Source organism: Arachis hypogaea, chromosome 19 (genome assembly GCF_003086295.3).
Source record: "Arachis hypogaea cultivar Tifrunner chromosome 19, arahy.Tifrunner.gnm2.J5K5, whole genome shotgun sequence".
NCBI lineage: Eukaryota > Viridiplantae > Streptophyta > Magnoliopsida > Fabales > Fabaceae > Arachis > Arachis hypogaea.
In genome coordinates this window covers 147,738,361-147,749,930 of record NC_092054.1, presented here as the reverse complement: position 1 = coordinate 147,749,930, position 11,570 = coordinate 147,738,361, and the positions used below count along the sequence as shown (strand labels likewise).

Sequence of the window (11,570 nt, the reverse complement as noted above, 5' to 3'; positions counted from 1 at the left end):
TTAGTACTATTTTTCGTACTACAATCAAGTGTAGACATTCAAAATAAATTTATTTTTTAAAACATAATCATATCCAATAATTATAAAAATCACAAAATAAGTCTAAAAAATACATAAATTCAAATCATCTAAATAATAAAATTTGCATTATATGTTAGATATTTCTAAATCATAATTTCCTATCTGCTTCTTCTTTGATCCTCATTTTCATTGGCTTTCATCTTTATTAGCATCTTTTCTTGATCGTCTTTTCATTGACTTTGATATTTTTGATACTTTGCTTTCACTTTAGTTTATCTTCTTTGTTGGCATCTTGTTTTGACGTCATCTTCAACTCTTGTCATCTTACTTGATAATCATCTTTATGTTTATCTTCTTCATTGCATCTTATTTTTTACCATCATTTTTATTATTGATCTCTTTTTGAAAGATTGCATCTTACTTTTTTTTACATAAAATAGACAAATATGTTCACAACAATTTTACAACAACAAAGAAATTCAGAGAGAGAGAGAGAGAGAGAGAGAGAGAGAGAGAGAGAGAGAGAGAGAGAGAGAGAGAGAGAGAGAGAGAGAGAGAGAGAGAGAGAGAGAGAGAGAGAGAGAGAGAGAGAGAGAGAGAGAGAGAGAGATGAGCTCAATGCAAACCTTCATGCGACGATGGAAAGAGGAACAAATGAGAAGAGGGTCGAATAGAAGGAAGGGAAAATTGGGGATTTCTGTTTATTTTTTTTATCATTTGCTATTATTTTCTTATACATTTTTTTAATTAATTTGTTAGATTAAAACAATTTATTTATTTAAAATAAATAAATTTAAATTTATTTATTTATTAAAATAATTTATGACTAAATTAATCTAATAAAATTATTTTAAAATTACATAAAATTTTTATTTATCAAATTACAAATTAATATCAAATAAATCCATTTAGGTCACAAAATAAAATTGTGGTCATAAATCCTTTTAGATCACATTTTTATAAAATCGTAATCATGGACCTTTTAGATCACTCTTTAAAATCGCAACCATAGATTTCTCTGGGTCACGCTTTTACATAGACCCTTTAAGTCACACTTCATAACCGTGACTATAGATCCCTTTAGGCCACCCTCCTAAATCATTATCATAGACCCCTTTTAAGTCATCTTTTTATAAATCGTGACAATAATAGACTCTTTTAGGTCGCTCTTTAAAACTGTGACTATAAACTTCTTTAGGTCATCCACAAAAACTGTGACTATAGACCCCTTTTAAGTCACTCTTCAAAATTGTGACCATAGGTCTCTTTAGGTCACCCCCAAAACTGTGACTATAGACTCTTTTTTAGGTCATCTTTTTGTAAAACCATGACCATACACCTTTTTAGGTCACTCTGCAAAACTGTGACCATAGATACTTTTAGGTCACTCTCCAAAACCGTGACCATAGACTCCTTTTAGGTCACTTTTTTGTAAAATCGTGACCATAGACCTTTTAGGTCATCCTCTAAAACTGTGACCGTAGACCCCTTTTAGGTCACCCTTTTTTTAAAAAATCGTGATAATAGATTCTTTTAAGTCACTTCTCAAAATCGTGACCATAAACTCCTTTAGGTCATCTCTAAAATCCGTGACTATAGATTCTTTTAGGTCACTATTGTTTGAAAAATCGTGATCATAAACTATTTTAGCCCACTCTTTAAAACTGTGACTGTAAATTCCTTTAGGTTACCCCCAAATCATGACTATAGATCATTTTAGAACACATTTTTTAAAAAAAATTATGACCATGAGTACTTTTTTTATCACGGTAACCAAAAATTTTTTTAAGTCATAACAAATAATCGTGACTATAGAGAATCGATCTATAATCATAATTTTTTACCGTAACCAAAAAAACTATGATAATAAAAAATATTGTAGTGAAATTATGTCTTCAAATATTTTTGTTAATAGACAATTTATATCTTTTTGAGATTGTGAAGCTTGTATATATTTTTTTAATATTAGTGTATTAATTGTATTATATGTATACTAAAAAATATTTATTTATATATAAAATATATATTAAGACATATAAAATATTATATATATTTATATACAAATATATAATAACTTATTAATAATTTATTTTTTGAGAACTATCATTTCATTTCCCCTATGTTATTTCAGAACTTGATGACAATGTCGAATGCTCTTGTGTGTTGTTCTTCTGTTTCTTGATGGTCGAGTCGAAAAGAATAGAAAATAAGTGTTTTTTTTTTTTTCAATAATTTTTTCTTTTCATTTATTATTTTTTCATGTGAAAATCTCCAAGATTGGACAGGCCCAAAGCAACAGAGTTTGGGTGGATATTTAATGAAGGTTTGAAGGGTTTGATTGCTAAGTTTTGTCCAAAGAAGAGAGGGGACCAGATTCTAAATCCTAAACTTTATTACTAGATGATGCCATAGGAATTATTTATCTTGGAATTGCTCTTCTTTATTTCTAATAATAATAAGAATACATGGATTTTAATCAAGTAAAGGGGATAACATAAACGTGGGAAGCACGTCTCTTTCTGTTGGCATATTTGAACAAAATAATAAAACTCCATGAATTGGACTCTTGGAGTGAATTAATTTGTGATACTAGCTTAACCCTTAAAAAAAAATTATAGATAATATCCAGAACTACTATGAATAGAGGGAATAGCACTCTCAACATTTCAGAACTTGGAGGTTGAAAGAGTTGAAGAATTAATGTTGGAAAAAAATGATAATATGATGTGTGAGTTATATATTCGTGGGATTTTTTTATTAATTATTTAGAGATTAAATTAATTAAGAGTAATGTTATATGACCAGTAAATGTTTTTATTTTTTATTAATATTTAACCAGCAATAATTTGTATCTATATTTATAAATATTTTACACACAACAAATATATAATTTATATCTATATTTATTAGAGTTTTGTACACATGAATCAATACAATTTGTACCCAATTTTTTCAGAATTTACATACATAATTTGTATCTATATTTATTAGAGTTTTCTCATCTTCTATCTCCTTCCTCCTCCTTATCTCACCTCTCTTCTCTCGCTCTCTCTGTAAGTGCCGTAAACTCTAAACTCTTTTCTTCTTTTTTCATTTTCTAATTCCCCTAAATTTCGCAGTTTTATTCATGTATCGCCCAAACTCCCTGGTTCACTTGAAATTCTGCCATTATTTCTGATCTTGCAGTGCTTTTTAATTAATTGGGTCGTTCTAAGGAAGTTGAAATTCTGGTCTTTGAGGCCACTTCCAAGCTCGAATCTCGAAATAGAGAGCTTGCTCTTTTCTACTATAAATTACTTGGTCTTTGTGTGCAATAGATAAGTCTCGTGAAGCCGAGGATTTGGTTGAGGATTTGAGAGGCAATGGTGGAGGGATTGACCTTTCAACTTTTGAGTTGAAATCCGTTATGTATAGTTATGGGAGGTTGGAGTTGTTCCATGATTGCAGAGAGTTGCAGATCAAATGAAGAGAGATGGCTTTGAGATTGACACTGATTGCGCCAATATGGTTCTTTCAACTTTTAGCACTCATGGTAAGCACATGAAAATGGTTTCCTAGCTTAAGAAGATGAGAAGCTCAGGCATCTCATTCAACTCCTCAATCGACAATGGCAACTCATTCAGGAGGTAATCGACAGGAAAAATGGTTTCTGGACTTAAGGAGTTACTGAATTCTTGTGTGATTTTGGAGGAGGTAATGATGTGGAATTCATCGGATGTTAAATTGGATTTGCATGGGTGTCATTTGAGTTCATCCTATTTGATTATGCTGCTTTGGTTGAAGGAGATATGACAGAAAAGAAGAAGGAGAACAGTGAAAAAGAAAGAGAATGACTTCTAATGGTGGACACAACTATTAACCATCTCAGAGACTAAATTGAATTAAATAATGATAATAACCACATTATATATAGCTATTACCTGTTTATTGTGGCATCTCTTTATTCACGTCATCATACCGTTAAAGAATATTCTTAAAAAATGTTTTAAGGACGATTGTGAATTACTTTTGTTAAATTCAAAAATAATATTAAAATCATTACAAATTTAAGAACAACTATGAAATTTGATTGCAAGTTCAAAGGCCACTTTAAATTTAAGTCATTAATGTGAGTTATCTTCCACGTCCGTGTATAAAAATTTGAACACAATAATGAAAGTTTATATTATTAGATGAACTTGATTTTTTTATTTTTTGATGAGTAATAAAAAGTTTCGATCATGATGTTTAACGACACTTATATAGAATAAAAGAGATACACAGGAGTAGTCTCAACCTAATAAGAAACAAAAAATACACTATAATTAAATATAATTGTAAAACTTTATAATAATGAAAGCATTTTATAACTCCATTATCCCTTCCTTTTTACGTGTATGCTTTTGGATCATTGCATGATTATCAGTTTATCACTTCTCTAGTTGGATTCCTTTCAATCATTTCAGAATATTAATCATTATTTAATGCAACAAAGAAATTAAGAAATAGTAATCCAAATTAAATTAGGGTAGTTACATATAAATTAGGTTTAAACACAGTGGAACACTAGCAGTTGTAAGCTGTAACCAACAACCACAAACCAAATTATTGTTTCATTCAGAAGAGAAAAAAGAAAAATTTTCTCTCTTTTTCTTTTTTTTTTTCTTTTTGTTCTGCCTCCGTTGATTAAATCTCAGCCGTTAATCTTTTCCCCACTCCTATTCGGACTCCGTCATCGCCGCCGCCAGAATCCATGGAGGTGCGGTCCAACTCCGCCGCCGAGAACCCGTCCGCCGCTTCGCCGCCGCCGAATCGCCATCGTCCGAGTTCCGCCGTGCCACCGTCAAAGAAGCCTCTCGGTTCTCCTCAACCCGTTGATACCACCTCCGTGTCGCAAAGGTTTATTAGAATCAGTTGATGAGTTCTTTGTCCTCTCTTTCTTAAGTCTTATTACTGTTTGATTCTCTGGAAAAGACGAGAAATCTTTGAAGATTTGTACTTTTTCCTAATCAAATTGGAAAAAGGAAAAGAAAAGAAACTGTAATTTGGTGGTGCTTTTGAATGTCTTCTTTATGGAAAGTGGATTCGGATTTAAATTTTGTTTGGAGTTTTAACTATTCACGTATGAAATTGACGCATGAATATTATACTCGTACTTAATATATATAGTTTCTATATTTAGTGTTTTTCATATGTATTGTTTTTGAATTTTAATGGTTTTTGTTTGTTTTGATTTTTGCAGACTCCAGAAGGAATTAATGGCTCTCATGGTATATCTCATTTTGCTTGATTTATTTATTGGGGATTGGTCTTTTCTTTCTTTCTTTCTTTCTTTCTTTCTTTCTTTTCCCACTTTAAATATTAATCAGAAGAAGGAATCGGTTATAGAATTGATCCATATGCAATTTGTGTTGATTCTCCAGTTGCTAGTATAAACTTATGGTGCATGTGACTGCAGGTGCAGTATAGGGCTACAAGAATGCTTAATTTGGTTGTGAAATATATTAGGACTTAGGGTGATACATGCCATTGTTGAGTAAAACATGTGACAGTTGCAGCAAAACAAAAAAAAAAGGAAAAAAAAAAGGGGGGGGGGGGTGATTGTTAGCTTCCTATATCAGTACCCTTTCCCTTTTTTGAAAACTTTAAGAACAAAAAAAGTATAGTGACTTTCAGGTATTTACATATTCATGATTTTTGGTGTTCATTCTATTTATCCACATCCTGTTTTCATTCAATAAGTGTTGATCCATACAATGAAAAAAATAATCAGGTTTTAGTGCTATATTCTGACTTGTTAAAATTCTGTGTATTATTTTTCCTTTTATAAATCAACCTACTAAGGTGGGAAGTAATGTAAAATATGCTGTTGTCAGCTATTCTCAGTTTCTTAGAATATGCTTCAAAAGCCTATACATATTCCCGTGGAAACAATAGCTAACTTCTGTAATTCAATCTTAATGCTATTGAATATTGATAGTGGCATAGTGCTATAGATGTAATTGATTGTTTGAAATTGTGTTTAGCTTTTTAAATCAGCATCTATAATAGGGTGGGAAATTGTGTAAAATATGCTGCTGGATATCCTTGGATCTTTTTAAGAAACCAACCTGTTATGCTTGCCATCGTCTTATACTCACTTAATTTGTTATCATCGTCTCACAAGCACTATAATGTTGATGGTTATTTTTACTTGCAGATGAGTGGAGGTGATCTCGGAGTATCTGCTTTTCCTGATGGTGAGAGCATTTTTACATGGATTGGCACAATTGAAGGTGGAAAAGGAACTCTATACGAGGGTTTATCTTATAAACTCTCCCTACGTTTTCCCCTGGAATATCCTTTTAAGCCGCCTCAAGTGAAGTTCGAGTCGATGTGCTTTCATCCAAATGTTGACCACTTTGGCAACATTTGTCTTGATATCCTTCAGGTATTCATTAACTTGAAGATCCAGATTTGGCTCCAAGGATTTGGATCTACCATTTTTTTATTATGGATGCCTGGATACATGCTGCATATATATAAAGAGGAAAAAAAATGTCAGCTTTTGTTGCATCTCCATACAAAGATCGTTTAATGTTTCGAACCAATCTCAATCTCTCAGCTAATGAATGTTATATTTTTTCTCTTCTGTAGGACAAGTGGTCTTCAGCTTATGATTGCAGAACTATTCTTCTATCAATTCAAAGTCTGTTGGAAGGTCTGTTATTCTCCCTATTCAAGTTTTGCATTCACATTGAAATTTGTTGCTTGGCTGAGCAGTTAACTTTTGAATGACAGAACCTAACCTGGAGAGTCCTCTAAACAACTATGCTGCAGCACTTTGGAATGATAAGGAAGGTTGAACACAATTTAAACTCCCAACATTAAACTTTTAATTGTTTGTTATTATTGTTGCTCCTAAGTTATGCTTTATTAGAGTATATGTTGAGTTTTGTTGAATGCATTTGTAATTGGGGCCAATTGGATATGTTTTATGCAGATTGCAGGAGAATGATTCACAAACAATATTTTGCTGGAGAAGCACTTGAAAGATGACTGATACATACAGATTCATAGCTTGAAGAAAAACTATGAAGCCGATAAATTTGGCATTTTATTTTTTCAATTTGCTTTGATATTGTATCCTGAAACTATGGAAGTTCGGGTGTCCTATGAATGTGATTTGATGATTTTGTGATTTGATGATTTTCTGTATAATAGATGTAAAAATTTAATGACCAAAGTGGAATGATACATACAATGGCACCTTGGAATTATATTTTCTTAAATGTAATATTCTCTTTTTTGGGTGGTCGTAGAACAATTAACCTCATGTTTGAATATCGGTTTAATTACTCTGCTGGTCTTTATAGTTTTATCGAGTTTTTAATTCAGTTTTTATACTTTTTTCTTTTCAATTGAGTCCTTGTACCATATTAGATTTTATAATTAAGTTTCTGCCGTCACAAAAACATTAGAATTAATACAAAATAGAATATTTATTCAAGTATTAGGCATATTTATTTTGCTTAACAGAATATTTTGTGAATTTTAATATTTTTTTAACGGCAGAGATTTAATTACAAAATCTAATATGGTATAGAGACCCAATTGAAAAGAAAAAAAAAATATAGAAATTTAATTGATAATTCAATAAAATTATAAAGACCAACAGAGTAATTAAACCTTTAATATATATTGATTAGTAAGTTTTCATATAGGTCTTAAATTCTTATTAATCAATTATGACAAAGATAACTCTTTATATTGTTTCTTTTAATCTTTCAATAGACAAACTTTAAAAAGGAAAAGCTTTGCCAATAAATTCTTGCCTTTAAGGCTCTAACATAATTCTCTTTAATATTTGTTGGGGGTCTCCGCCAATTTTGTGACTTATATTTCACTAATAACTAATTTGCAAAGTTAAAATCAAGTTACTAATATTTCATACTATGAATATATCTCAAATTGTGGATATGTAGCAACTCTTGCTTGGGATAAAGTATACAACTTTGGCGCCACATTTTATATTTCATAGTTTCCGAACAACCATTCTTCAAAACAATAAAACATTGGATTGATAACTAACGAGATTCAAACCTTTCAAGCAGTTGAATAATCAAGTTACTTTTGAATTCTTTATGTGAGGAAATAAATACACCACTTTTTTACATATTTAATTTGGAAAATGCACAACAAAGAGAAACTTTAAAGTTTCATGAAAATATCAGTCCAAGCCAAAAATGCACATTAAGAATCTTGCTCAAGGACACGGACGAAATCACAAAAATGTTTTTCATTACTTTAACAGCTCTGGAACATTAACAATTTCGATAGCTTCATTTCGCCGAACTATTCAGAATTTACAAAAATAGCTAACAATTCATACATTTTGTGCAGCATCTGTTGGCAACTCTCCTGCACTCTTTGCAGCAGCCAACCTTTCTTCCAGTGCTCTTGCGCCTCTTTCCCTACAAGAAACAACAACACTCGCAGTTATGAGATTTTTCACCTAGTTTAGTTACTACACTAATGACTGCAATTAACTTCTGAAATTGACTAAAAGTCTAAAACAAATAAACAGTGCTTCTCACAGCTTTTTCTCTTCTCTTCTAGCTTGAATAATTTTACTAGCAAGCAATACATTACAGCCAGAATTTAAAGGCAGATCCTGTAAGCATCTGTGCTTACAAGGGTAAAGCTGTGTACATCTACCCTCCTCAGAAATTCACTAAGTGAGAATCTTGTGCATTTGTTTGTCCTTTTTTCTTATACACAACTAAGAAAATTTGAACTAAATCAAAGCATTGTGAGATTACCGTCTCCTAGTTGCCTCAATGGAGTCAGAACCCGGCAAAGGTTCAGCTCCTAGGGAGTAGCCTTGAGCATCATTAGATGCACTGGATCTTCCACATAGCATTCGATGAAATATTGATGCAATAGGGTCTATAACTGGCCTACAAGGAAGCAAAAGATATAGATGATCAGAGGTTGCTGAGACTAAGACTAAGGAACTTATAATTTATCATATATGATGGTCAAAATATAACTCTAATTTACCTTAAAATCTCGGGGAAAAATGTAGAGAATGCAAAATCCTCGCTTGGGTCACCCCTATACTTTGTTTCTGATTTCCTCTGCCAGTATCTAAGGTAAATCCAGCTCATGTATGTGCCAAATATTATAGCTGGAAGATATGACATTGCCTCCAGCGTGAAGAAGCTCGTAGCAATAGAACACAATACATTGATAGACGGCAACCACTGAATAGAAATGGAAGTGGGGCATTTACATAAAACTGATGTTGCTGGAAAGCAATGCATTATAACCAAAGGAACAGGTTTAGAATAACAAACCTTCATTTTTATCTTAAGGGCTGGAAGTTCTTGATCTGGTATGATTTGCTTGATGCCGACCAACAAACCGGATATTACCCCATGAAATCCAGAAAGTGGCATATAACTAGAACATTGCAAGGGTATTAGATCTACAGAAATGGATCAAGGAGCAAATAGTACACAGAATGTCTTACATAATGCAGCAGACAGCATATTTATATAAAGAAACTTCAAGACCTGAAGGACCTACAAAAATAATCTTATTTCACAATTTCAATTTTCTGCTTAATGAATACTGCTGGAAGGATGGTCTTCTAAATGTTGAACCTAAAAGAGACTACGTAATCAAGCTTCAAACAGTCTATTTAGCTTCTAACAAAAAAATCGAGAGTCTAAATGCAGTGTAAGTGTGGAGAAGTGGAAAATCTTACAAGAACAAAATAAGTTCGATAATAGTATGAGCAACTAACAGAAAATATCATCCCAGATAGTACGATGATAATGGATTTTAAATACTTACAGGTAAGTCTCCTGCGTCTTAATGTAGTATAAAGAAATAGCAGTGATGAAAATACACACAGAAGTCAGAACGTTAACTATAAAGATAAACTTTATGAATTCCCTAGGACCCCAAACTGGTTCGAGCAGCTTCCCAATGAACAGAAGACCAAGGGTGTTGACCACTACCTATAAAATAATATGAAATTGAATGTTAATTGTGAGATTTTCCTTAATGCAATAAACAGATTCAGGATATACAATGAAGAAAATATAGAAACTTAATTTGAAGGAACAGTAAGCCCATACCCCATATATAGATTGTTCAATGTAACCAGCTGTAATAAGGTTCCAGCCAAATGGGATTGTCCTGCAAAATGAAACCAACAGGTAAGTAACTTCCAAATAAAAAAACTCTAATTATCAGTGGTGTGAATTTCAATAAGGTGTGAATTTCGTATTTTTCATGGTTTGAATCCTTGCAAGCATTGAAAGGACAATAACTCTACACTAAGCACGCCTGCAGTAGATTGAAGTCTATCTATTTACTACTTCTATGAAGAGAACTTCATCATGACAAATGCGAGGAAAGGTACCTCTCAAATCAAATGCAGATGTCCAACACAAGACACAAACACCAATAGTTGAAGATGCAAATTTGCCGAATGATTTTAGGGTCACAAAAACAAGCAATTATCCACAAAAAAACGCAACACTCAACAAGAAAACTTAGTTGATGATGCTTCCACAATACTATCCAAAATTTGAGTTGGGATCGATAAACAGGAAACAGTAAGCATATCAAGTAAAAAGCACTTTACAATTGTAATAATAACACATTGACATTTTACCAAACAGATTGCGGTCAGAAACAATGAACTAAGTAAAAATAAACTATGGCTCAGAAACAGTGTGACTTGACTAGAAAGACTGAGACTTCGATGCATATACACGAGAGCATTTATGTTTGTTTGGATCAATGAATGAGAGACCTTGCAGGAATGAGAGCGACGTAGGTAACGGCAGAGGGGAAGACGGTAACGACAATGTGAGCAGCAACGAGCACCACAACGAGGCCTTTGCAGAGACGCGTGAACCCTGACATCGAGAACGGGCTTGCGCCCTAAAAACCGATTGCAATTGGAATTCAAATTGGTGAGTGTGAGAAAGAATAAAAAAGAACGAAAATTGAAAGCAAGATCTGATTTTGATTCTGATCTCAGATAGAGAGAGAGGGAATATACCCCTGAAACTGAAAGTGGAAGCGGTTGAGTAGTGCTCATGAAGAACGAATGAGAGTGAATGTGATGAAGAGATTCAGAAGAAGAAGAAGAAGAAGACGACGAGATTCAGATTTGAGAGAGAAGAAAAGGTAAGTTGCAAGGTGTGGGAATGGTGTTTATGCTACACTCTCTTCTTCCTTACTCCTTAATTCATTCCATTTATGAAATTAATAAAATTTGGACTACTTGAATTGAGTTAGTCAAACTTTCTAGAATAGAAAGGTCATGATTAATACTTTTATTAATATTAATCAACACATTACATTAATATTTTATTTTTAGTAGATATTTATATGTAATTATCTTTATATGAAATTAATATTTAAAAAAATATCATCAAGGGTCAATATCTTCTGTTAGAGTTTTTAATTTAACAGAATTTTGTGTGATCAAAGTTAATAATTTTTACACATACCATAATTTCACTTTTAACTCAGAATTATCATACAACGCAAGTTCTTCTCTATCC

At 32.3% G+C, this 11,570-nt stretch overlaps 2 protein-coding genes across 2 annotated transcripts; one reads left to right on the top strand and one right to left on the bottom strand.

Annotated features, from left to right (window-relative positions):
- Positions 1 to 4,627: 4,627 nt before the first annotated feature.
- LOC112775502 (uncharacterized) lies at positions 4,628 to 7,306 on the top strand (the record flags this gene model as incomplete). Its single annotated transcript, XM_025819141.3, is given in 6 exon segments — positions 4,628 to 4,899; positions 5,243 to 5,270; positions 6,200 to 6,430; positions 6,637 to 6,700; positions 6,781 to 6,840; positions 6,983 to 7,306. Coding segments are annotated over 6 exon segments (585 nt in total). The 3' UTR covers positions 7,039 to 7,306.
- A 957-nt stretch (positions 7,307 to 8,263) lies between these two features.
- On the bottom strand, positions 8,264 to 11,317 carry LOC112775501 (rhomboid-like protein 19). The gene is made up of 8 exons (XM_025819140.3): positions 11,063 to 11,317; positions 10,811 to 10,941; positions 10,128 to 10,188; positions 9,841 to 10,007; positions 9,339 to 9,444; positions 9,043 to 9,245; positions 8,802 to 8,939; positions 8,264 to 8,453 (listed from the first exon to the last, which is right to left on the bottom strand). The coding sequence occupies exons 1-8, from the start codon at positions 11,099 to 11,101 to the stop codon at positions 8,366 to 8,368; spliced, it is 933 nt and encodes a 310-aa protein (XP_025674925.1). The 5' UTR covers positions 11,102 to 11,317; the 3' UTR covers positions 8,264 to 8,365.
- Positions 11,318 to 11,570: the final 253 nt, after the last annotated feature.

Excerpts from the sequence above, each read along its gene's own strand:
- LOC112775501 (XM_025819140.3), bottom strand. The coding sequence starts at position 11,101 with ATGAGCACTACTCAACCGCTTCCACTTTCAGTTTCAGGG. Across the intron at positions 10,008-10,127 it reads TTGAACAATCTATATATGGG|GTAGTGGTCAACACCCTTGG; the intron begins GTATGGGCTTAC and ends ATTATTTTATAG. Across the intron at positions 8,454-8,801 it reads ATTGAGGCAACTAGGAGACG|GGAAAGAGGCGCAAGAGCAC; the intron begins GTAATCTCACAA and ends TGTTTCTTGTAG.